At 46.0% G+C, this 22,770-nt stretch overlaps 2 protein-coding genes, 1 long non-coding RNA gene and 1 other non-coding gene across 5 annotated transcripts in view; 1 reads left to right on the forward strand and 3 right to left on the reverse strand.

The window, feature by feature from the left end:
• Nucleotides 1-225: 225 nt before the first annotated feature.
• On the reverse strand, nucleotides 226-12,234 carry LOC110215670 (mediator of RNA polymerase II transcription subunit 24-like). The gene is made up of 9 exons (XM_020997301.2): nucleotides 8,663-12,234; nucleotides 8,173-8,259; nucleotides 7,130-7,167; nucleotides 6,630-6,712; nucleotides 5,970-6,148; nucleotides 5,761-5,860; nucleotides 4,411-5,358; nucleotides 1,564-1,644; nucleotides 226-1,173 (listed from the first exon to the last, which is right to left on the reverse strand). Exons 2-7 carry the CDS (start codon nucleotides 8,241-8,243, stop codon nucleotides 4,747-4,749), a joined length of 1,083 nt encoding a protein of 360 aa, XP_020852960.1. The 5' UTR covers nucleotides 8,244-8,259; nucleotides 8,663-12,234; the 3' UTR covers nucleotides 226-1,173; nucleotides 1,564-1,644; nucleotides 4,411-4,746.
• Nucleotides 6,777-6,881, reverse strand: LOC144458138 (small nucleolar RNA SNORD124). Its single transcript, XR_013487689.1, has one exon. It is a non-coding gene; the product is annotated as a small nucleolar RNA SNORD124 (small nucleolar RNA).
• A 266-nt stretch (nucleotides 12,235-12,500) lies between the features above and the next one.
• On the forward strand, nucleotides 12,501-13,431 carry LOC110215671 (uncharacterized). Its single transcript, XR_002326590.2, has 2 exons — nucleotides 12,501-12,589; nucleotides 12,692-13,431. It is a non-coding gene; the product is annotated as an uncharacterized LOC110215671 (long non-coding RNA).
• The window catches only part of LOC110215667 (mediator of RNA polymerase II transcription subunit 24), a 36,809-nt gene continuing 27,470 nt past the window's right edge, over nucleotides 13,432-22,770 (reverse strand). For both annotated transcript variants that reach the window (XM_020997294.2, XM_020997296.2), the window contains exons 23-26: nucleotides 20,431-20,511; nucleotides 19,892-20,040; nucleotides 19,575-19,704; nucleotides 13,432-13,618 (exon numbers count right to left, since the gene is read on the reverse strand). In XM_020997294.2, the coding sequence (XP_020852953.1) occupies nucleotides 19,588-19,704; nucleotides 19,892-20,040; nucleotides 20,431-20,511 (347 nt within the window). In that variant the 3' untranslated portion in view covers nucleotides 13,432-13,618; nucleotides 19,575-19,587. The remainder of the gene's footprint in view (nucleotides 13,619-19,574; nucleotides 19,705-19,891; nucleotides 20,041-20,430; nucleotides 20,512-22,770) is intronic.

The following is a 22,770-nucleotide window of genomic DNA, read 5'->3' on the forward strand; positions in this document are numbered from 1 at the left end:
TACATTCACACATATATGAAAGCTGGGCGAGAAAGAGAGAGAGACAGAGAGAGAGAGACAGAGAGACAGAGAGCGAGAGAGAGTGAGCGCACACACAAGAGCCTAAGAGAGGGAGCAGGTAGCATTTATCTCTTTCCTCCAGCTGAGACTCTAAAACAGCACTGAGCTCCTCTTGGATTCCTCGAGGAGTGCAGGCCAGACCTAAAGAAGGACAAACACCAGTCCTCACAAGGAACAGCAGAACAGCACATTCTTTATTTATAATGAAGATGGGGTGGAAAGTGGACCCCAAAGGCATACAAAGAAATATTTCTCAACCCCAGCAGGTTAATTAGCACTTGGAAAAGCAGAATACAGGATTCTGTCTTACTTGACTGACTACATTTGTTTCAAGGGTTTTGTTATCCTTACGTTCAATGGGGGAAGGGAGAAAGGGAGGGACAGAAAATAAATACTTAGTATGTGTAAAAATTTTAATTAAAAAATAGAAAGAAAAGAGGTAAGGAGGAGGTTTAAATCTACAGTCTAATGAACTAAGGTACGATGAGAAGCTCTCCAGGAATAAAGGACCAGGTGTCAAGGAGGTAGCTGGTGGCTCAATGGATAGAACTCCCAGCCTGGAGTCAGGAAGACTCATCTTCCTTCCAGACACTTACAGGCTGTGTGACCCTAGGCAAGTCACTTAACTTGTTTGCTTTAATCCAGTGGAGAAGGAAATGGCAAACCACTCCAGTATCTTTGCCAAGAAAACCCCATGGACGGCTATGGTCCATGGGATCCCAAAGAGTTAGCCATGACTGAACAATAACAACAACAAAGTCAAGGAGTGGACATTATAAAAAAGGCTCAGAGAAGTCTCAGACTAGAAGTCAAAGGAATGATTTGGAAATTGTACAGACATCTCATCTCAGATAATTCTTATGCCCTCTGTGAATGCTAGGGGTACACTGCCCACACCTCCCCAAATTCACTCCCCAACACCAAAGAGCAGAGCTGCCAGCTCTCCACTCTGCCCCACAACTTACAGTGGTGAAAGGCATGAACTGCAGGATGCTGCCTCGCTGCCCTGCTCCAGGCAGTCCACACACTCCTCCATGAACCACTGCACAAACTGGGTGTGAGGGCCTGCCGTCCTGGCCCCCAAGATCGATGAGATGAGCAGGAACAGGTTTGCTGCGCAGCAGCGAGGACAAGAGAACATGAAGGTCAGTCAGGGCACAAGGGATGAAGGAAAATCTGGAGATGGAGAGGGAGTGTAAAGTGCAAAGGAAGGGAGGCAGGAAGACAGCAAGGAAGGAGGAGGCAGAGAGCAAAAGGAAAGGAGAAATCAGGAGTGGGGGAGAACAGATGAGAGGCAGGAAGAATGACAAGAGCGGTGACAAAAAAGAAGATAAAAAGGAAGAAACAGGAGGAGGAGAGAAGAGAAGAGATGATTTGGTACAGGGGACCACAGGACGTACTCAGGGGAAGATGAGCAGAGTGTGTCCACCACCAGGTAAGGGAAGGTGGAAGAAGGGAGTCTCATGCCCAGCTGGCCAGGCTTAGGGAAGAGAAGGAACTTACCAAGGACTCGGTTCAAAGGGTCTCTCATATTGACTGTGTGCATCTGAGAGGCTGAGAGAGAACTGCTCATGGACCTATCAGCTGGAGAGGATAAGAGGAAGAGGCAGAGGTGAAGACTACAGTGTTTGCTCAAAATACTTTCCCCCAAGGGAAGCCCTCCTCCAACCCTGAGGCCTCCCCAGCCTCCCTTCCTGGCTGACTGGTGAGATGAACCCCACTCTGTTTAAAGGTCCTAGGGAAGACCCGAAGGCAAGGTACACCCCTTTCCTCACAGAAGAGCCCCGAGAAGAAGACAGCCTCCTGGCCTAGGAGGAACACCACAGAGGGAAAATGCCTGAGTGTTGAAAGGAGGTCTCAAGGAGGAGATGAGGAAATGGCACCACAGTTGCACAATGGGAAGATAATGAAATCAAAGGAAGAGTGGACAAGAGAGGAGGGGAGGAAGGGACACCCAAAGGACATCAGTGCTGAAGACGTCATGGGATGGGGGGAGGAATGAAACCTCTGCAGTCAAGTACTGGAGGGGGACAAGGCGAAGGAGGCTGCAGTTATCTGCAATAACTAACATTTATGCTGTGCTGATAACCTGTGTGATGAAGAAAAACTGAAGCTGCACAGCCTGGTGAGTGAACTCTGGGGGCCACCAGCTCTCACTTACAGGAGCCTGCTTCTCCTCTCAGGGCACAGAGCTCAGGGACAAGGAAGCTGAGCAAATGAGGCTCCCAGGAATGGACACAAGGTGGGAGGAAAGGAGTTGCAATCCTCAGATTAAGAAGTCCCCATACCGGCCTCTCTGCCAGTCAGTGGGAAAGGGAGGGAAGAATACCAGATCCAGAGCCAGAAATCAGCTCAGGGACCAGAAGCAGGCAAAGCCTGGCCATCAGGCCACTTTCCCTGTGCCCAGCTCCTTACAAGAACTTGGGAAACTGCTCCCAGAACTAGGATGGCACCAGAACAACCTCCTTTGGGGACATCTGCTCTGAAACCTACTTTCTGCTCTACTGAACACTGTCTCAGGTCCACAAAGACTTCCTTGTTTAAAAAAATACTTACATGAGATGGCTCTCAAGGAGGGGAAGAGAATACTAGAGGAAATTTAACATATAAAAAAGAAATCAATGAAACTTATTCTTAAAAAAAAAGATAGGAATAGTGAGCAGAGCAAGGAAAGCGACAGATGCACTGTAATTCTACTCTGGTTGGACAATATCTGTAGTATTGTATTCAGTTCTAGGAACTCCATTTTAAAAAAGAGACTCAAAAGGAGGAAAGAACCCAGAAAAGGGTAACCGGGATAGTGACCAGCAGATGTCATAAAATCAATTGAAGGAATCAGGAATACTTAACTTAAAAGAATCAAGCAATCAACAAGCATTTATTCAGCACCTACTACATGGCCAGGAAAAGAATAAAACAGTCTCTCTTCTTTGAAGAGCTTATATTCCACTTGGAGAAGAGTTGACCTAGAGGTGAGGGCATGTGGGAATCCTCCCAGAGTGCCGAAGACCAATTATGTGTTAGTAATCAGCCTTGTCTGCTTGGCTCCAGAAGAAGCAGGAGCAACAGAGAGAACTTGCAAAGATGTGATGAGGTAGAATGTCTCTGTGAGACAGAGAACTCACAGGTCAAGGAAGGACCAAGAATAGGTTTAAGAAGAGTAAGGCAGTTGGACAGGCGGGATCAGAGAGACACATTTTAGAGTTCTGGGAGGTAGAACAATTCGGGATGATGGTGAGATCTAAGACGTGACCACCCTGGGGATGGCTCAAGGGCACTGAGGTTGGTGAACCTAAAGTCTCGTTACCATGCACACTGAAATTATCAAAAATGGGGGCAGGGGTTAGGGTAGCAAGGAAGACCTTCAGCTAAGGACTAAAAGCATCAAGGAAAGAGAAGCCATATGGACCAAAATATTTATAGAAGCAGGTTTAATAGCAGCAAAGAAAAGAAGAACTCCTTTCTTCATTGTAAAGGTGAGGGGTCAAGGCTATGGAATACTGCCTACATAGTCACAATTCACTGACAGGTTGATTATTTTCCATGAACTGCTTTTTTCTTTCTATGGATAATACAGAATGCAGATTAAGGCAGATGTGATATTTGCCAAAGAAGGGAAACACTATTATGGTTAAACCTTCCACCCCATACTCTCCCAAGATTTGTGTTATAGAAGAACTCCAGATCAATTCATCTACACTCTGCAGGGGTGAACAAGAGGAAGCTCCCAGTGGCTCTGCTACCAAGGCCTGTTTTATTCCACAGCAGAACTGCACTGGATGGTGAAAAGGGACCAGAAGCACTCTATGTTAAAAGGGGAACTAGCCCCCTTCCTACACAGCATTCAAGCCAGCTGCTCCTTAGCCTGGGGCCCTGCCACATTTAGTGTAAATAAACAGAAGTCATTTCCTATATACCAAGCGCCTGGGTGGGGAGGTGACGGGGGCAGAGAAGGGGGGGCCTCATATTTCTCAGGCTCTAGCCCAGGCTTGGCCCCCACCCAAAACAAACTCATACTTCCAGGAGAAGGGACACAAGCAGGGACTGCCCCTCTACAGCTCTTCCCGCTCCGGATTAGTTGCCAGAAATGGGTGGAGCCAGAATTCTTTAAAGAACAAAGAATCTTTACACCCAGGTAATGGTGTTAATCCAGTTCTGAAAATATTAACTGATCTTTAAAGAACATAATCTCTCTTTGAGCCAAAATTTGTCCATGGTTCAATGGATAGAGTGCTGAACTTGGAATCAGGAAGATGTGAGTTCAAATTCTGCCAAAGAAACTCGAAGTCTGCAGGTCTCACTTAATTTCTATCAGCTTCCTGAATCTGTATAATGACAGATAGCACCAACCTGTTAAGATTGTTGTGAGAAGAGGCAGCTAGGTGGCACAGTACACAGAGCACCAGCCCTGGATTCAAGAGGATCTGAGTTCAAATCTGACCTCAGACACATAACGCTTACTAGCTGTGTGACCCTGGGCAAGTCACTTAGCCCCACTGCCTAGCCAAAAACAAAACAAAAACAAGATTGTTGTGAGAATCAAATGAGATGACCCAGGCAAAATATTTTGCAAAGTTAAAGTGCTATATAAATATTTGCTATTATTATTATTACACTGAAATTCTTCCTTTTCATGTAGAATTTTAGCAGGAGAAATCCTTGAGCAGAGGCACAAGCTGAAGATTCTTACATCCTGGACAACTTTCCACTGAGGAGAGCAGAAGTTATCACAATGCAATGGACTCTACAGTGACAGTGAAAATATTTTAGCTGAACTTTACCATCTCTTCCCTTTACAAGACATTCAAAACAACTGTTTTCCTCATAAGAGGTGCTCAACAAGTTATTTACTGAATGAATGACTGAAAGAAGGTGAGCTCCCCAGGACCCTAAAAAGCCCAGGAAAAGGGAAAACGACCCAAGGATCAAAGGCTGGAAAGCAAGGCAAAAGGCCTCTCCAGTCCACAGATCTCCAAGATAAGTGTTCCCTCCCATATGTATGTAGAGTAAGCAGCATAAGAGAAATGATTGCTTTTCTAGCCCAAAAGCCATCATGATGATTGAAGGCACTGTAGACAGAAGTGCATGGAAAGGCTTGGAGGGGAAAGGGAAGATTACAGACCTCTCACTGTAGAACTGCAGGGTATTCTCACTGCAGAGAGGCCCTACCAGCTGTCGAATCATCTGCAATGATTTCTCACGTTCGTTCAGGCCTAGCATACGCACATGGGCCACAAGCCAAGCAACAGCACACACTGCCAGGCTGCACACCTTTCCCTTGATGTTGTCTGTGATTTTCTGGGATGGGAAACATGTTAGCTGCAGCTACCAACCCCAACCCCAAGCCCTGCCCTACACCCTTTCCTTGGACACTGCTGCCCCTGGGGAAGCATCAGATCTCAGCAAGATGAGCCCTGGGCCCACCATAATCCAGGATGCTCACACTGACACTGAGGGCTGGGAGGGAGAGGGAGAAGTGACCTAGAGACCCAGAAATGACCAAGGCTACAGAAGGAGACACCTAGGTCTTACAGTTCTACAGATGGGGAGACCCTCTACCCTAAGGAGATGCAGTGATATCCATGACTGGCACCTGGAACTTTGGAGAAGAGAGAAGAGTAAAGAGTGGTATGGGTGGGAAATGAGGATGTCACATCCTGGGACCAAAGGGCATTACTGGGCACAGGGGGGAATGGCTACCTGGATGGACTCAAAAGCCAGGACTCCATTCTCCCAGGCATTCAGAATCTCCAAGATGGCAGCTGAGATGCTGAGACAGGCCTCATGCCACTTCATCTGCCTGTTGGGAAGAAGTGGGAGGAAGGTCACCAAAATGGGAGCAAGAGCATGGCCCTGAAGGAGAAAGACCCCGACTGCTGCCCCCACTTGCATCCTTCCAGGCCACCTACACTAGCTTCATTTCAGAGGTGTTGTTGAGCAGGGCAACCAGGGATTCCACGTTGGTGGAGTCAGGCCGGAAGCAGGGGTGGTCAGGATTCAGGATCTTGCCCTCCTCAGGCATACACGTCTGCATCCAGGTCTCAAAGAAAGGCACTTCACCCACAGTGCTGGATTCTGACAGAATGACCTAGATGGATGAACAAGTCAAGGAGAGGGATAAAACATCTGCCCCCCAGGCACCCTTTACCACACTGACAATAGGGGAGTGTGACAAAAGCCCTCAGAGGACCACTGCCACCCCCACCCCTCTGCCTGGGTGGGCCCCAGCCTTTATCCTGCCAAGGCTGATATTCTCTCCTACCCACCCAAGAACCAGGTAGTTTTAGGGGAAGAAGAAAATGAGGCCTATGCCGCCATCTTGTGGTCAATATAGTCCCTAAAGAGTCTGCATGAGCCTGAAGGGCAGAAAGAGGGAAGAAGGGATCCCTGTCCCTCTCCTGAGGATCTGGGCAGCCTTTAACCAGTGGCATAGTGTGTCATGATTCCTGAGATCTGGTGATCTAGGAAGTTTCTTTGGCCTTCACAAATGGTTTCTTCCCCATTTCCGTGTCACCAAACCCCTTGTCATCCTCTACCCCACTCCCTGCTGCCCTTCCCCTCTCACTGACCTCTGAACCATAGGTCTGGGCCACATGGCACAACATGAGGAAGGAGATGTCAAAGAGCAGAGCACGGACTGAAGCTGCTTTGGCTGTAGGGAGTAGACACAGAAGTGAGGAGAAGCCTTGTTGGCCCAGGGCTGAAGGCAAGAAGGGTTCAAGTCAAGGAAGGTCAGAAAGAGAGCAGCTCCATCATAGACCTGGGACTCAGGCTCCTTTTCTTGGGGTTTCACTTTGAACATCATTCCTCCCTTGAAATATGGGGACTTCCCAAAGGTTCTGAGCCCCTCCCTTTGCTCTCTCCTCTCCATCCCAAATAGCAGAATTGGGTTCACAAAGAGGACAGGCAGGCACAATTTTAGAAGAATCTTCTGCCTACCCTTACTTGCCCTTTTCAGGGTCCTTATACAACCCTGATTAGTCATCCTTCATAGGGCAGAGACCACCCCCTCGGTGTATGTGTGTGTGTGTGTGTGTGTATTTGGGCAGAAGACAAGGAAATAACTTACAGTTTTCATTACTGATGTTCTTCATGAATTCATTCAAGCTGTGAAAAAGGGGAGCTGGGTCAAAAGAGGGGCCTGGGACAACAGAAATAGCTAGAGACAGCAGAAGAGGGAGGAAATCTGTGTTTCTCAAAGTGTTAGCCATCAGCTTTAGGGTTATAAATCACATTACACTAAAATATAGCTTTATCACCACAATCTCTGAAAACATCAAATGCCAGGTGATCGTCCACTAAATACAAACAAATTCTTGTACACTTGAAGAGCTGCCTTCCCCTGGAGATGGCTGGAACAAAATTTCATAGGAATAATAGAATGGCATGAGCTGGAAAGATCTTTAAATATCAGTTAGTCCAGTCCCCCTATTTTAGTGAGGAAATTTATGCTCAAAAGGGTCAAGTGAATGGCCAAGGTCACGGAACTCCTTATAGCCGCAGAATCAGAACTTTCTAGGTCTCCAGGTCTCCTGCCTCCCTAGTCCAAAGCTCTTCCCAGTATAGCCTCTTCTAACTTGTATTTCGTTACTGATTAGTTACCTTGTGCCCGACATTTTTTAAAATGTTTTTTCCAGTTATGTGTAAAATTTTTTAACATTAATTTTCTAAAATTCTGAGTTTCAAATTCTCTCCCTCCCTCCTCATCGAGAAGGCAATTTGATATGTTATACATGTTATGCCTAATATTTAAAGTGTCTTCACTGCCACTGGCCTAATTCCATCTTCTCCCCTACTCTCATCAGAGGGAAAACTGAGATAGGACATGGAGAAGGGCAATCCAATGATGCCAAAGGAAAGAGGGAGGAGCAGAATGATGATCAAAATCAATTCCTCATCTCCTGAGGTAGAAAGAGGTGGCTGAGACTCTAAGGGATAAGGAGCACCTAGACCCCAAGCATACAGCACATGCATTTGGCCCTTCCCTCAGACTCAATAACCCAGCCACAGTCACAAACTCAAACACTAGGCAAAGAGGCCCCATCTGGGTCAACAGGCACAGGGAGTGGAAGGGACAGCAGCCAGGGTTGGCCCAACTACACATACACTCACCGCTTGGCCATCAGGCTCTCTTTGTTCACCTCAGAGAGCAGTCCTTGTTTACTACACTCCTGGAGTAGCATGTTGATACAGTCACAGCTGGGAGAGAGAAGAGGGGGAGGGAGGGAGAATGTCTGAATAGACACACAGGGGAGCCTTCAGAGCAGAGGGCATCTGGCTTCTTCAGACCTGCTCCAATTCTAGAAGCAGAGACTTCTAGAAGCTTCTCTAGGGGTCTGAGAAAGGACAGCAAGGAAGCACTAGACTGTGGGCAGGCTGCAGGTTTGCCTGCCCCACCTGGAACACATCTACCCAACTCCTGGGGAGTTCTGTCAAACCAAGGTCTTTCCTCCCACTCTTTCTCAAGGAAGGAGGTATCTAAGGGGATCAGGAGATGAGACATCCTGATGTATAACATTCTAAAAGTAGGCGCAGGGAGCCCTAGAAACAGAATGGCTTCTCTTGGGTACATCAGCCAAACAGAGGCCCTGGGAGAACTCACTTGCACCGATGGTCAGCCTTGTCTAGCAAGGGTGTGAGCTTCAGCAGGAACTCAAAGGCACAACTGACATCCTCAGTGAAGTCCTACAAAGAGCCAGAAACCCCAATCTGGGCTCCATGCCGCCTTTTCCCTTTCTAGTCACACATGGCAATGCTGGGCACAGGCCAACTGGCTGGGTGTGCCCAATGTTGCGATGGAAGGAGAAGTGGCATCTTGCCTATTCTGCTAGTAGGATGATGATGATGATGATAATGATGTGTGTCTGTACATGTGTGTTTACTTGGGGATGAGGCTTTTAAATATAACAAGTAAAATCCATAGGATTACAAAGGAAACCAATTATATTGAGTTATCAAAATATTTTATACACAAGTTTACTAGGAGCATTCAAAAAATTCAACTCCCTGAAGAATTCCCAGTTGCTCAACTTGGACATATGATGATGAATTTCCTTCTTTCTAAATAGCATGCAGATCCAGGCTGGGCTATAACCACTCCCTCACTTCCAGTTCTCTTAAGGCAGCGATTTACACCTGAAAAGTGCTTATTTGTTCTCTCCAGTCTGCAAAAGCTTACCTTTTCCCTCTGAAAGTATGTTTTCACTTTCACTCAAACCTGAGGAATCTGGAGGGAAGATGAAGAAAAAAGCCACATAGCAATCAATTGCTTCACCCATCTTCCACTTGGCTGGTGGGAGGTAGGGAGAGTGGAGTGGGGAGAAGCCCCATCCAAGGCATAGCCAGGAACATGTCTGTCCCAGTAGCAGACAAGAATTCACAAGTGCCAGAACAGAGAGACTAGTATGTGTCAAATCATCCTGGGCTTGCCAACCCCCAACTTTTAGGGGCTATGGCTTTGGCCAAAGTCATGTAATTGGAGTTAGCAGTAAATATGACCCTGGAAAGCTCTAGACAACTCCATGTGTCTTCATGCTCTGGCTTCCCACCCTACTTTCCAGCACTAATATGGCAACTGTTGAACTAAATAGGATCCCTGTGGTGAAAAACAAAGGGGTCAAACACAGAGCTCAATTTAACTAATTTAAAGCTCAAGAAAAATGAAGAGGAACCTGGCAGAGGCAGAAGGTGGACCTGGAAATCTGGACAAGGTGGTCAATAGCAGTGAGGGGGAGATTACTTGGATTTCCTAAGGTAGCCATCTTGTGCCCATCCCTTCCCACAGTGATAAAAGGGCTATGGGAATTTGGGAGGGAATTCAAGCAAACAGTCAGGGTCGTGCCAGGATGAGAGAGCCCTTTCCTAATCTCCATTCTAAGAACTAAGAGATTAAGGGTTGACCTCAATCTATATTAGAATGGGGGTCCTCAACCACTGAGCTCTCTCAGTAATGGTCCAGAGGCTTGTTCTCCCAGTGCCAAACAAATGCAGATCAATAATCTGATTTCTAGCTGGCTGGGCTGCCCCAGGGATGAAGGCACAGCTGTTCAACCAATGGTTGCATCTCTCCTGTCAGATTCATGGTGCCCTCCAGGGGGACCACAGCATGCACTGTGGGGAACCCAGTCTTTTGCTGCTGCTCTGACAGCATGGGGGATGCTGAAAGGAAGACAGACTAAGTTCGGGTAAGAGAGTAAAAAGCACAGAACAGAGAAGAGTTCAGACCTCTAGGAGACATCTGGGCTGATGGAACTCTACTTTCCCCTGACTGGGCTCATATTCCTTTTTTTAAAAAACTCAACCATTTCCTTGATACATTTTTTTTAACATCACATACATTTCCCAATGTATTCCTCTACCTACCCTTTCACACCCAAAAAGTCATTTCTTTTGATAACAAAGTAAAAGACTGGTACTTTCCAATCCACTGAAAAAGGAAATGGCACATCACTCAGGTGTGTTTGCCAAGAAAACCCCCAATGACAGTATGGTCCATGGAGTCAGAGTCAGACAAGACTGAACAACTGATCAACTTTCTAATGAGCTCTTTAGAAAGCAACACACTCTTCTGCTTGACCTTGGAGATGGCAATTGCTGAGGCTGGCTAAGGTCTTCCCAAGCTTCAATGGTGACTGCTCAATGGCTGTCCAGGAGGCTGCTGGAGAAGACTGGGGCAGGTAGGAAAAGTGGCCTCTTTACTGTATACTTTACAGGCAACAACTCACAAAACTAGATACTCTCAGAGAACAACAGGAAATGCACCCAGAGGCCTGAGTGGTAGAATGAACTTATTGCCTTTTTCCAAACAGGATAGGAACAAAGTGGCTGACATGTCTAGAAACCCTTCCTAGTGGTCTGGCATCATGAGGATGTAACCGCTGGACCTGAGGATGAAGTATGACGTTATGACAAACAACCGGCAGGTTGAGAATTGATGGCAGCTGGTATAGCCAAGATGTCCCACAAAGTACTCCTGTCTCTGAAGCCAACCCACAGGTGGCCTTTGAATCTTGTGTTCTAATCAAGCTGCTCTTCTGGCTCTCCCTCACAGTCTCCATGCCTTTGTATTTGTTCTTCTCTCCAGAATGCCATTCCCGTTCATCTCCAATTACCCAAATCCTATCCATCTTTCAAGTCTCTGTTCAAATCCTTTCCAAATAATTTCAGCTCAGATTGATCTTTCTGGTTCTTCTCTGAACTTCTATTGTATTTCACTTAATTACATGAAAAAAAGAGGAGTATGGTGGATCTATGAATTAAAAAGAGATGCATACTTGAATCTCAAGCTCTGACACTTAATAGGTATTTGACCTGTAAGTTCTGTCTTCTGGGACAGACTATAAGCCCCTGAGGATGGACAGACAGACAGACAGACACACACACACACACACACACACACACACACACAAAACATTTGTCTTGTATCCTCAGTAGCACTGAACATATTAACAGGTACATTGTAGTTACTCTTTAAATATTTGTTTGATTGGTGTGGAAGCCAGGATGCATAATGTGACTGGGGACTCGATTAGGTGATCTGTGATATCCTTTCCAATTTTAAGTCTATGATTCTACTGTGGTAATAGAATCAAAATCCTCAGAACATATCCTGTTTACAGGAAGAGGAAAAAAAGGACATGGGATGGTTTTACAACCACTAAAGAGTGTAAAGCAGTTGTGTCTCATCGCCTTTCACTTCATATATACCGAGTACAGAAATGGTGAAAGATATTATCCACCTTCATAGAAACAAGTGGCAAGAGGAAATAAGCATAGTACAGTCTTAATATATGTGTATGAATGTATATGTATATACATGTGTATGTTTATAGATATCTACGTACATTTATTACATATATCCACACTCAATTGTAGACTTCTTTAGGGTGCTGCGGGAAGAAGGAAGGAAAAAATAAAAGGTGCACATAAGAGAACAAAAAAAAACCCACCAAAGAAGCAAAGAAAAGCTGGGCAGCTTTGAATACAATGTGTATTTATTACAAAGGTTTTCTTGAAATAGAAATGTATTGTTTTATATTGAATCCTCTCATAATGGTCTGTTGTGTACGTGGTAATGCTTTTTTTTCTTTTCTCATTTTGCATTTAAATTTAAAATAAAATAAATTTACAAAAAAACATAGGAAGCTTTTAATAAATGTTCCTTGCTTGTTTGCTTTAAGTACATCATGACTTCAGCCCATTAATTCCAAAGCTGTCCCACTTGCCTGTGTCTCCCTCTGAATCTTCTAGAGCTGGCCCTTCCTGGGGAGTTCAGATACTGTAGTTCCTTACTTCACAACAGGGCAGCTAGACGGCGCAGTGGATACGGCCCTGGAGTCAGGAGCACTCGAGTTCAAACGCAGCCTCTTGCACAAGAAAATCCCAAATGGGGTCACAGAGTCGGACAGACTGAAACTTCCTAATTGCTCCCCTTCCATACCCATCACCAGCAGCTCCCGAGTTTGGTGGCCACGGACCAGTCCCCCGCTGGTTGTAAAGAGCATCCCTGGGAGCTGATGGCACACTACAGGTAGGACGGAATGAGAGCCTTGGGGGGGGCGGGGCGCTCGGATCATGGCCTGCCCCTCCTTTCCCCGCTCCACACAGCCGTCCTCTCCTTTCCTCCCTCCAGACCTTCCAAGAAGGATGTCCCCGGTGGCTTGGGGAAGGATTTCTTCATTTGATCGCTCCTTCCACACCTGCAGGATGGCCGGCTTGGGAACAAGGAGAAGTCGGGGCAGGGCCAGGGAGGCTGGCCTGGAATCCCTACGGTCTCGGAATGGCCCAGAAAGGGGACTCTGGGGCCAGCTCTGGCTGTCGGCAGCAGCCTCTCAGTGCAGGGGTCCTCTCACTTACCCACCCCCCACCCCCCCACACGTTCTCGCCACCCCGACTTCTGCTTTCCAGACCCTTGCCCCAACTGCGGCGTCTTTCCCTGAGGAACCTCAGCCACAACAGACACACACATGCCGGAAGCGAGTTCTCCGACCAGGAAGCACGGCCATTTCGGCTTCCGCCAAAGAGCTCATATCTGATTGGTAGGGCGCGGTCGTCGAGAGCCAATGGAAAATCGGAAACATGAATTTGGTCTACCCTAGCTTGATTTCTGGGGAATTGCAGTTTTAGACCCTGGTAACCAGCCAGAGAATCCACCGAGCAATTGGATTTTGCATTGGCCTCGTTCCTACTTCTCTTTTCCTAGACGCTGACCTCACTGCAGGACCCCGCCTGTCTTCCAATGTTTTCATCACGTTCTAGAGCTGGGGTTCAGAACCATTCTTGTTCACCGGTAGCCTGGTGAAGCCTATTAACCTCTCCTAAGAATGTTTTTAAATGCACAAATAAATTACAAAGGATTACAATGGAAACCAATTCTACTAAAATATATTAATTTTTTAATCGGTCAATTATTCCAGATTAAGCTTTTGAATTCTAGCAGTTGGGTTGAGTGACGTCATACCTCGTCGTCGTCTAAGAGATCGTACCGTTAGGGGTGGGATTAAAGGTGGTGGATAAGGAGAGCGCTGAACTCTGTACCTCCTGCCTCTGCGCATGAATTCTATAGCCAAGGAAGAAAGGAAAAGGGGAGGAAGCAAAGGGGAAAACAAAGTATATATACATATATACGTGCTTTTATACATATGCCTTATATGTATATATGTGCATATATGCATATGCTTATATATACATACATACACGTCTCATTTATTCCAAGGGGAATCTAGCTGGCCAACTCATATCCTACACCTGCTACACTTATGGGTCTACCAAATACAACAAATCTAGTCCCTGAATGAGCAAAGGGGAAACTGAGGCATGAAATGGAGACGTCCCACTTATTCCCAGGGGAGAGTCTAGCTATAAGGAACCAGAAAAAAAGAAGGCAGTAGGGAGTGAGAGTGCTGCACTTCAGCAGCCTTTCCCTCTGCCTTCAAAGCTGTCTCTTTGACATCCGGTATCCCTCTTCTCTACAAAACTCCCTTCTCCGGGTCCAAAAGGAAATGAAAGAGACTGTCCAGAGTGCTGAACGGCAGAATTTGAACACACACCTTAGAGCAGCCTCACTCTGTTACCCTTCTACCTCCCTCCAGTCTTCTTAAAGTCAGCTCTTTACCTGTCCTGTGCCGAACTCTTTCACTTAAGTCTTTTCCCATGGTTCTTCCCCTAATACCTTTTCCTCTCTTTTTGAATCTCTAACTGGGGGAAGGGAAATCAAAGGCCAGGGGAATCTGAAAAGCTGGGATAATTATTGTGAGGGACTTGGGAGCCACCTTAATATTTACCAGAGTGATTGTTCAATAATTTCCCAACTATCCCCTCTATTTCTGTATTTCCCAACCCCTCACTCCCTCAGCTATACAAATCTGCTCCCCCCAACCCATCTCTACCCATACCACATTCTCATTGAATATTTCTTTCTTCCATTTCCTATAACCCAATAACCAGTCTCCTTTTGGAAAAACAAAGATTCCTGGTAGATATAGCTGTAGTCCTAATTTCATTAACTGTGTCTCAGTTTCCCCTGCTCTCCATGTCCTTTTCCTCAGTTCCCAGGGGTCTGCCAAGCAGTGAGGCAGAGTCTGAGGGAGCTTGCTTGATGCACAGCAAATCACTTAATAAGCATTTATTAAGCTTCTAGTCTGTACCAGGCTCTGTGTTAAACAGAGATAAGGTGGGGGGGGAAGGGAGGGAGAGAGCTAATGGGGGGAGAGGAATAACATGCAAACTAGATATATAGAGGACAAATCTGGGATAGTATCACAGAGAAGCCACTCAGATGAAGGAGGATTTGGAAAGCCTTCTTTCAAAAGTTGGGACTTGAAGGAATCCAAAAAAATTAATGTAGGGGTGAGATGGGAGAGAAGGGAAAGAGCATTCTGGCCAGCCAGTGAAAATGGTCTGAGGTAATGATGAGGTAGAAAAGAGTGCTTGAGGCAGATGGAGCAAGCAGCAGGTGAGATGGGAAGCAGGGTGTGACCAGCCAGAAAAGTGATCAAAGAAGACTGCTTTAAAGCCCCCATCGTGGACTTATCTGTGTGCTTTCACAAAGCACACTCAATTCCAGAACATTTCTTCCCCTCCCCTTTCCAGTTCTTTTTGCTTATCACCCCCAACTACCAGATATCTCAGGCATTTTGGAACCATGTTTGCTCTTCCCATTCCTTTGCCCCCTTCCCCTTATTCCATAAAATTGTATTTAAACCATACCTTTCACCTGGCTAACTGCCTTTGCCTTCTATGGGAAGCAGGGGCTGCTCTGTTCCTTTAAGGGAACAGGGCCTTCGGCCTATGTTCTGCCTCCTACATGTAGTAGAGCCCATTGGGATTCTGTGTCACAGGGAGCAGGCCCACTTGGGTACATCACCCCAAATAAATGCCTTTAACTTGGAAACTGTCAGACCAAATTCTTTCAGGACACTAGGACTCATACATTTATCCCTCATCATTTCAGGTAGCACCCCAACATTCTTGGGGTCCACCCTGAACTCATCACCAATGGCTACAGAGAAGGTCCAAGTGAATTCTTTCACACCTGAACCAGGTCTCCCAAATCTAACCTCAACAGTAATATGGCACCACTGGAGTTTCCTGAATAGGGAAATGGGGTCATTTTGGCCCTGGGGTCAAATATAAATCCTCTTTGGCTTTTAAATACATTCATAGGGGCAGCTAGGTATCGAAGTGGACAGAGCACCAGCCTGGAGCCAGGAGGACCTGAGCTCAAATCAGACTTCAGTCACATTGGCAAGCTGCCCCCTAGGCACAGGCCCAACTGCCTCTTCTGCTGTCCAAAGTGTAAAGGCCAAAGATGATGGAGCCTTAGGGATAACATCAAGAGATGCAAGCTCCCAAGTCGGTGCCTCTCTCTCTGAAGCTAAGGAGGAGCTGGTGGAATGGAAGGGGCTTTCAATAGCTGCTCCCCAGGGCTCTTTTCGCCATTTCCTATTGGGTGTGTGTATGGTGCCTAGTGAAAAGAAGTGATCAGGGCTCCAGTACTAGCACTAATCCTAAAGAGCTCTGTCACTTAAAGCAAGGCTTTAAAAAAAAATCAGTAAATATTTTTTTGTATCAGCAAAATTTGTCAGTACCCATCTCCCTTCCAGAAAGTCACTCCATATTAAAAATATTTTTAAAGAAAAAAAAACTAGAAAAACTCATCTATACAGAAAAAATGTTTAAAAATATATGCAACGTTAGTTTCCAACGGAGAAGGTACTGGATTGAGGCAGATTAAGTGAATAAAGAGAATGGCATAATAAAATATAAATGGAAAGTTAAAAAAAAAAGAAAATAAATGAAATGTGCCATGTGCATAGACCTCCTAAAACAGGGGTATAGGGGGTGGGAAATGGGGCAGCCTGTCCTCTCTGTAATTCTGCAGCATTTACTCTGTTGTTCCTTCCATTTTCGATGTAGCAGTCATCATAACGCCTATTTTTTTTTCTTGTCTCTGCTTCTTTCTGCATCAGATTTTGTGAATCTTTCAATGCTTCTCTATATTCACTTTGTTACAGCACAGTCAACAATTTGTTTTACCATTCCCCAAAAGATAAGCCTCCACATTGTTGCCAGTTCTTTGCTACCACAAAAAGTGCTACTATAAATATTCTGGTACATGTGGACGACTGTTTTCTTATCAATGACATCCTCAGGATATAAGCCTAGTACTGGAATGGAATCTCTGAGTCAAATGGTCGTGGATATTTTAGTCACTTTATTTACATAATTCTACACTCCTTTTCAAAATGGTTGTCTTGATTGATAGCTCCACTAACAATGACCTAGTGTGCCTCACTTCCCATAAGCCCTCTGCACTGGCTATTCTCATCTTTGCCAATTGGTGAAACCTCAGGGTAACTTTGATTTCTATTTTTCTTGTTATTATTCACTTGGAGCATTCTTTCATAAGGATAATAACTTACAATTCTTTTGAGGACTGTTTGTTCTCTTTAATATAACATAATAAGTCTTTAATCACTTATTTACTGAGGAAAGGCATTTGGTATATAACTAAACTATACACACACACAAGGGTTGTTTATATATCTTGGGCATGAAAGCCTTTATCTGACAAAGTTGATACAAAAATTTTTGTCTTATTCGACTGCTTCCATTCTTATTCTAGATAATAATTTTGTTTGGACAGAAATTCTTCGGTCTCATGCAATCCCTTACCTATTTTATTTTTTGTAATTACCTCTGTTCTGTGTTTCATTATGAATATACTTCCTACCTGTATTGGTGAAAGTTATATGACCTGCTTCCCCTCTAATTATTTGCAGGATAGGATCTTTCCTATGATAAATGTCATACACCTACCTTGAATTTAGTGTGGAATATAAGATACTGGTCTTAGTATCATTTTTACCAGACTACTTCCCACTTTTCCCAGCAGCCTTTAACAAACAGGGAGTTCTTTCCTAAGTAAAATGTATTTCCCATTTCTCAAACACTAGGTTGAGCTCCATTGTTTCTGATTCTCCCCTTATTACATTGATCTATTTTCTTCCTATTCTTTTAGCCAACAGCAAATAATTTTAAAGACAATTGCTTTATAACAGTTTGAGGCTTGAAGTGCCTATTATCTTTTCATCCTTAACCATTATCCTTCTTTTCTGGCTATTTTGTTTCTCCAAATAAATTGCTGGAAGAATATTCAATACTTGAGGCCAGGCTGTGAGAATATAATAGAAATGATAATTCTCCTGAAGTTAATTTACATTTTGAATGCAATACAAATCAAACTATCAAAGCCATACTTCAGAGAACTCAATAAAACAATAACAAAAGTCATTAAAGAAGTGAGCTATTCTTTCTAGGTCTCAGTTTTCCATTCTATAATATGGGGAAAGTTATCACAGAATCTAGAGATAAAAAGAACCTCGACAGCCATCTATTCCAAACCATACTGGGAAGAAGTCCATGCCATGGTATAATATATTATGCTGGGAGGGTAACATGAGAGACCGGTTAGGGAATGGAATTAATATCTTACTCATCTGTACTGGTGTAGGGTTTATAAAGGATCTTACCAATGATAACCCTGTGGGGGAGGTATCACATGTATTTATTATCCCCATTTTACAGATAAAAGAAACTGAGGCCCAAAGAAGTTACATGACTTACCCCATGGTCACACAAAATGATTCGGCAAACAATGATTAAGAGCCCACAAGGTGTAAGATAAAGAGGCAGCATGGTGAAGTAGATGAAAAGCCAGCCTCAGTCAGGAAGTCCTGGGTTCAAGTCCTGCCTCTGACACACTGGTTGGTTCTGTGACCTTGGACTAGTCATTTAACCTCTTAATGCCCCAAGCAATTCTCCTTATAAAGACTCTAAGTTTATGGGTTGGCACAGCAGGTGCCAATCTTCACGAGGACAGAGAGATGAATAGCTGGCATGTCTCTAGTGGTTTAAGACTGGCAAAGCTCTTTACACAGATTATCCTGTCTGATCCCACAACTACCTTGTGAGGTAGGTAGGTAGGTGTGTTATTATCCCCATTTACAGATGAGGAAACTGAGGCAGAGAGAGGGTAAGTGACTTGCCCAGGATGACACAACCAGGAAGTTTCTGAGGCAGGATTTGAAATCAGGAGTCCTGACTCCAAGTCCAACACTGCATCTTCCACTGTGCCACCCAGCCTTGAATTTCCTACCAGCAGTTCCCTATGGTCTAGTCTGAAAAACTGTGTAAGATGCTGTGCCAGGCACTGCAATACAAAAATGAAAACAGTCCCAGCTCTCAAGGGACTTAGGTTCTACTGGTTATGGAGGGGGGCAGAGATACAGTATATACATAAATAAATACAAAGTAGTTTCAAAAGGCAATGAGGAATAACGACCTGGGGGTGGAGGGGGGAGGGTCAGGAAAGGCCTTGTGAAGAAGTGGGCACCTGAGTTGGGCTCTGAAAGAAGCCAGGGATTCCAAGAGGCAGAGGCAAGGAGGGAAGGCATTCAGGGCAGCTGTACCCAGCTAACAAGTGTTTGCACTAAGATTCAAACTCAGCTTGCCTGACTTTCTTCTGTGACTGGAGGTGAGAATGCAGGACAGATGGGAGGGACTGTCATTATTCTACTACAGTGGTGCTGGATGATTCAAAGTGGGTGGCAAAGCGAAAGCTGATCAAGGAGAACCGGGAGCGGCAGCGTGAGGACGATCCGTTCACAGAAGCAGGAGCCACACTCCATCCCTGAGGAATGGGACTTTATTCATCTGGCAATGGAGGCCCACAGAAGCACCGATGCTCAAGGCAGCCACCAGAAGAAGAAATGGAAATTCGTGGCAAGGAGAGGAATGGGAAATGAACCAGGGACAGAGAAGGATGGACAGAGGACACACAGTGTCTCAAAGGAGACACTGTTTCTGCAGAAAGTCCTCCCTGATCAATAATCAGTCATCACACAGGAGAGTGCCTTGGTCTCTAAGCTGCTCAGTCTCTCCTTCTGCTCTCTCTGTTCCTCAGTTTCCTTCATTCCTCAAATGTAACCCCCCCCAAAAGAAAAGTACTTCACCTCCACCACGTTCTCAGAGTGCAGCGATGGCTTTGGCAGCCACCCGTCGGCCCAGAGGGAGACTGAGGTCCGTGATGGCCAGAACCACCTTGGGGCTGGACATGGCTGACACTTTGACCAATTCCGACACCTGCCACAAAGAAATAGAGGCAATTACCGCCCCTTTCCTGCAGTGGAACAATGGGACACCCTAAAAGAAAGTAGCCCTATCCCCTCCATGAGTGTACTCCTCGAGGATACTGCCTACACCTCCCCAAATTCACTCCCCAACACCAAAGAGCAGAGCTGCCAGCTCTCCACTCTGCCCCACAACTTACAGTGGTGAAAGGCATGAACTGCAGGATGCTGCCTCGGCTGCCCTGCTCCAGGCAGTCCACACACTCCTCCATGAACCACTGAACAAACTGGGTGTGAGGGCCTGCCGTCCTGGCCCCCAAGATCGATGAGATGAGCAGGAACAGGTTTGCTGCGCAGCAGCGGGGACAAGAGAACATGAGGGTCAGTCAGGGCACAAGGGATGAAGGAAAATCTGGAGATGGAGAGGGAGTGTAAAGTGCAAAGGAAGGGAGGCAGGAAGACAGCAAGGAAGGAGGAGGCAGAGAGCAAAAGGAAAGGAGAAATCAGGAGTGGGGGAGAACAGATGAGAGGCAGGAAGAATGACAAGAGCGGTGACAAAAAAGAAGATAAAAAGGAAGAAACAGGAGGAGGAGAGAAGAGAAGAGATGATTTGGTACAGGGGACCACAGGACGTACTCAGGGGAAGATGAGCAGAGTGTGTCCACCACCAGGTAAGGGAAGGTGGAAGAAGGGAGTCTCATGCCCAGCTGGCCAGGCTTAGGGAAGAGAAGGAACTTACCAAGGACTCGGTTCAAAGGGTCTCTCATATTGACTGTGTGCATCTGAGAGGCTGAGAGAGAACTGCTCATGGACCTATCAGCTGGAGAGGATAAGAGGAAGAGGCAGAGGTGAAGACTACAGTGTTTGCTCAAAATACTTTCCCCCAAGGGAAGCCCTCCTCCAACCCCGAGGCCTCCCCCAGCCTCCCTTCCTGGCTGACTGGTGAGATGAACCCCACTCTGTTTAAAGGTCCTAGGGAAGACCCGAAGGCAAGGTACACCCCTTTCCTCACAGAAGAGCCCCGAGAAGAAGACAGCCTCCTGGCCTAGGAGGAACACCACAGAGGGAAAATGCCTGAGTGTTGAAAGGAGGTCTCAAGGAGGAGATGAGGAAATGGCACCACAGTTGCACAATGGGAAGATAATGAAATCAAAGGAAGAGTGGACAAGAGAGGAGGGGAGGAAGGGACACCCAAAGGACATCAGTGCTGAAGACGTCATGGGATGGGGGGGAGGAATGAAACCTCTGCAGTCAAGTACTGGAGGGGGACAAGGCGAAGGAGGCTGCAGTTATCTGCAATAACTAACATTTATGCTGTGCTGATAACCTGTGTGATGAAGAAAAACTGAAGCTGCACAGCCTGGTGAGTGAACTCTGGGGGCCACCAGCTCTCACTTACAGGAGCCTGCTTCTCCTCTCAGGGCACAGAGCTCAGGGACAAGGAAGCTGAGCAAATGAGGCTCCCAGGAATGGACACAAGGTGGGAGGAAAGGAGTTGCAATCCTCAGATTAAGAAGTCCCCATACCGGCCTCTCTGCCAGTCAGTGGGAAAGGGAGGGAAGAATACCAGATCCAGAGCCAGAAATCAGCTCAGGGACCAGAAGCAGGCAAAGCCTGGCCATCAGGCCACTTTCCCTGTGCCCAGCTCCTTACAAGAACTTGGGAAACTGCTCCCAGAACTAGGATGGCACCAGAACAACCTCCTTTGGGGACATCTGCTCTGAAACCTACTTTCTGCTCCACTGAACACTGTCTCAGGTCCACAAAGACCTCCTAATTGTTCCACCTAGTGGCCTTTTCTTAGTCCCCAGCTTCCTTCAGGACCCTCTGACACCACTGCCCCACCCCTTCTCCCCTGCTTTCAGACACCACACTCTCCTGGCTCCCCCCCACCCCTCCAATGAGAGATCAGCTAGCCTGTGCTTACAGACCTCCACTGATGGGGAGCTCACTCCTGATGGAAGCTGCCCATTCCATCCAATGGTTTTGGATTGCCATTATTGTTATGCAATGTTGCCTCAGAGCAAACCAGAATCTGCCTCTTGTACCTTCCACAGACTTCTCCTAGAGCTGCCTTCCAGGGCCAGGGAGAACAAGGCTGAGCCATCTTCTGTCACAGACAGTCCCTCAAATATGTACAGCCAGCTATTAGTTCCCCTCGAAGTCTTCTGTTCTCCAGGTCCCTCGATGAGATCCTGCTACACCATGTTCTCCAGCTTTCTCACTGTCCTGGTTACCCTCTCTTTTCCATCTACTCCACATGTATCCTCTACTGGTTCTCTCAGTGCCTCAAGTGCTAGGGGAATTCCCAGAGTCTGCCCTTGGCCTCTCTTTCTCTTCTTTCCCCATTCTCTGCCTTAGCAGTCAACTAGCATCTCTGCACATGACTCTCGAGTATCTCTCCTCAACTCTTCCTCTCTCCAGACCTTCAGAGAGGCATTTCCAATCGTCTTTACCTAAAACAGTCCTCTTTGAATACCCATAATCACCTCCAACTCACTGTGTCCCACCCAACCATGTCTCCTATTTTCCCTCAAAGCTGCTCTTCTTTCTGTGACACCATCTTCAACCCAGGCTCCTGTGTTCAAAACCTTAGGGTTATCTTTGCTTCTCTTCAACCTGTCATATGCCAGCAGTTACCGTGTCTTCCCACTTCTACCTCACCAGTCCGTCAGGTACACACTTTTTCTTCTCTATTCCTAATGACTAAAGTAATTCAGCATCTCCTTGCCATCACATAACAAAGATCTGCAGCTTCAGATACAATCCTCTCCTTCAGAGGGTGTGTGTGTGTGTGTGTGTGTGTGTATACACATGTGTAATATACATGCATGCACATACATATACATAAACACATACACACACAGAGGAATGCTCCCTTTATGTGATGTTTGATTAGTTCATAATTTTTTTTTAAGTCTCATTACCAACCCTGGGTTTTTCAGAGTTCCCCATGGCTCTACTTTCTATCTCATCCACATCCTCTTTCATATCAATGCTGGGTTAATCTCCTTTACGTGTAGAGCTAGAGATATCACTCCTTTGCTCTCAACCCCCTTAAAGCCACCCCCCTCTCATT

This window comes from Phascolarctos cinereus, unplaced genomic scaffold (genome assembly GCF_003287225.1).
Source record: "Phascolarctos cinereus isolate Bilbo 61053 unplaced genomic scaffold, phaCin_HiC Scaffold_5;HRSCAF=322, whole genome shotgun sequence".
Lineage (NCBI taxonomy): Eukaryota > Metazoa > Chordata > Mammalia > Diprotodontia > Phascolarctidae > Phascolarctos > Phascolarctos cinereus.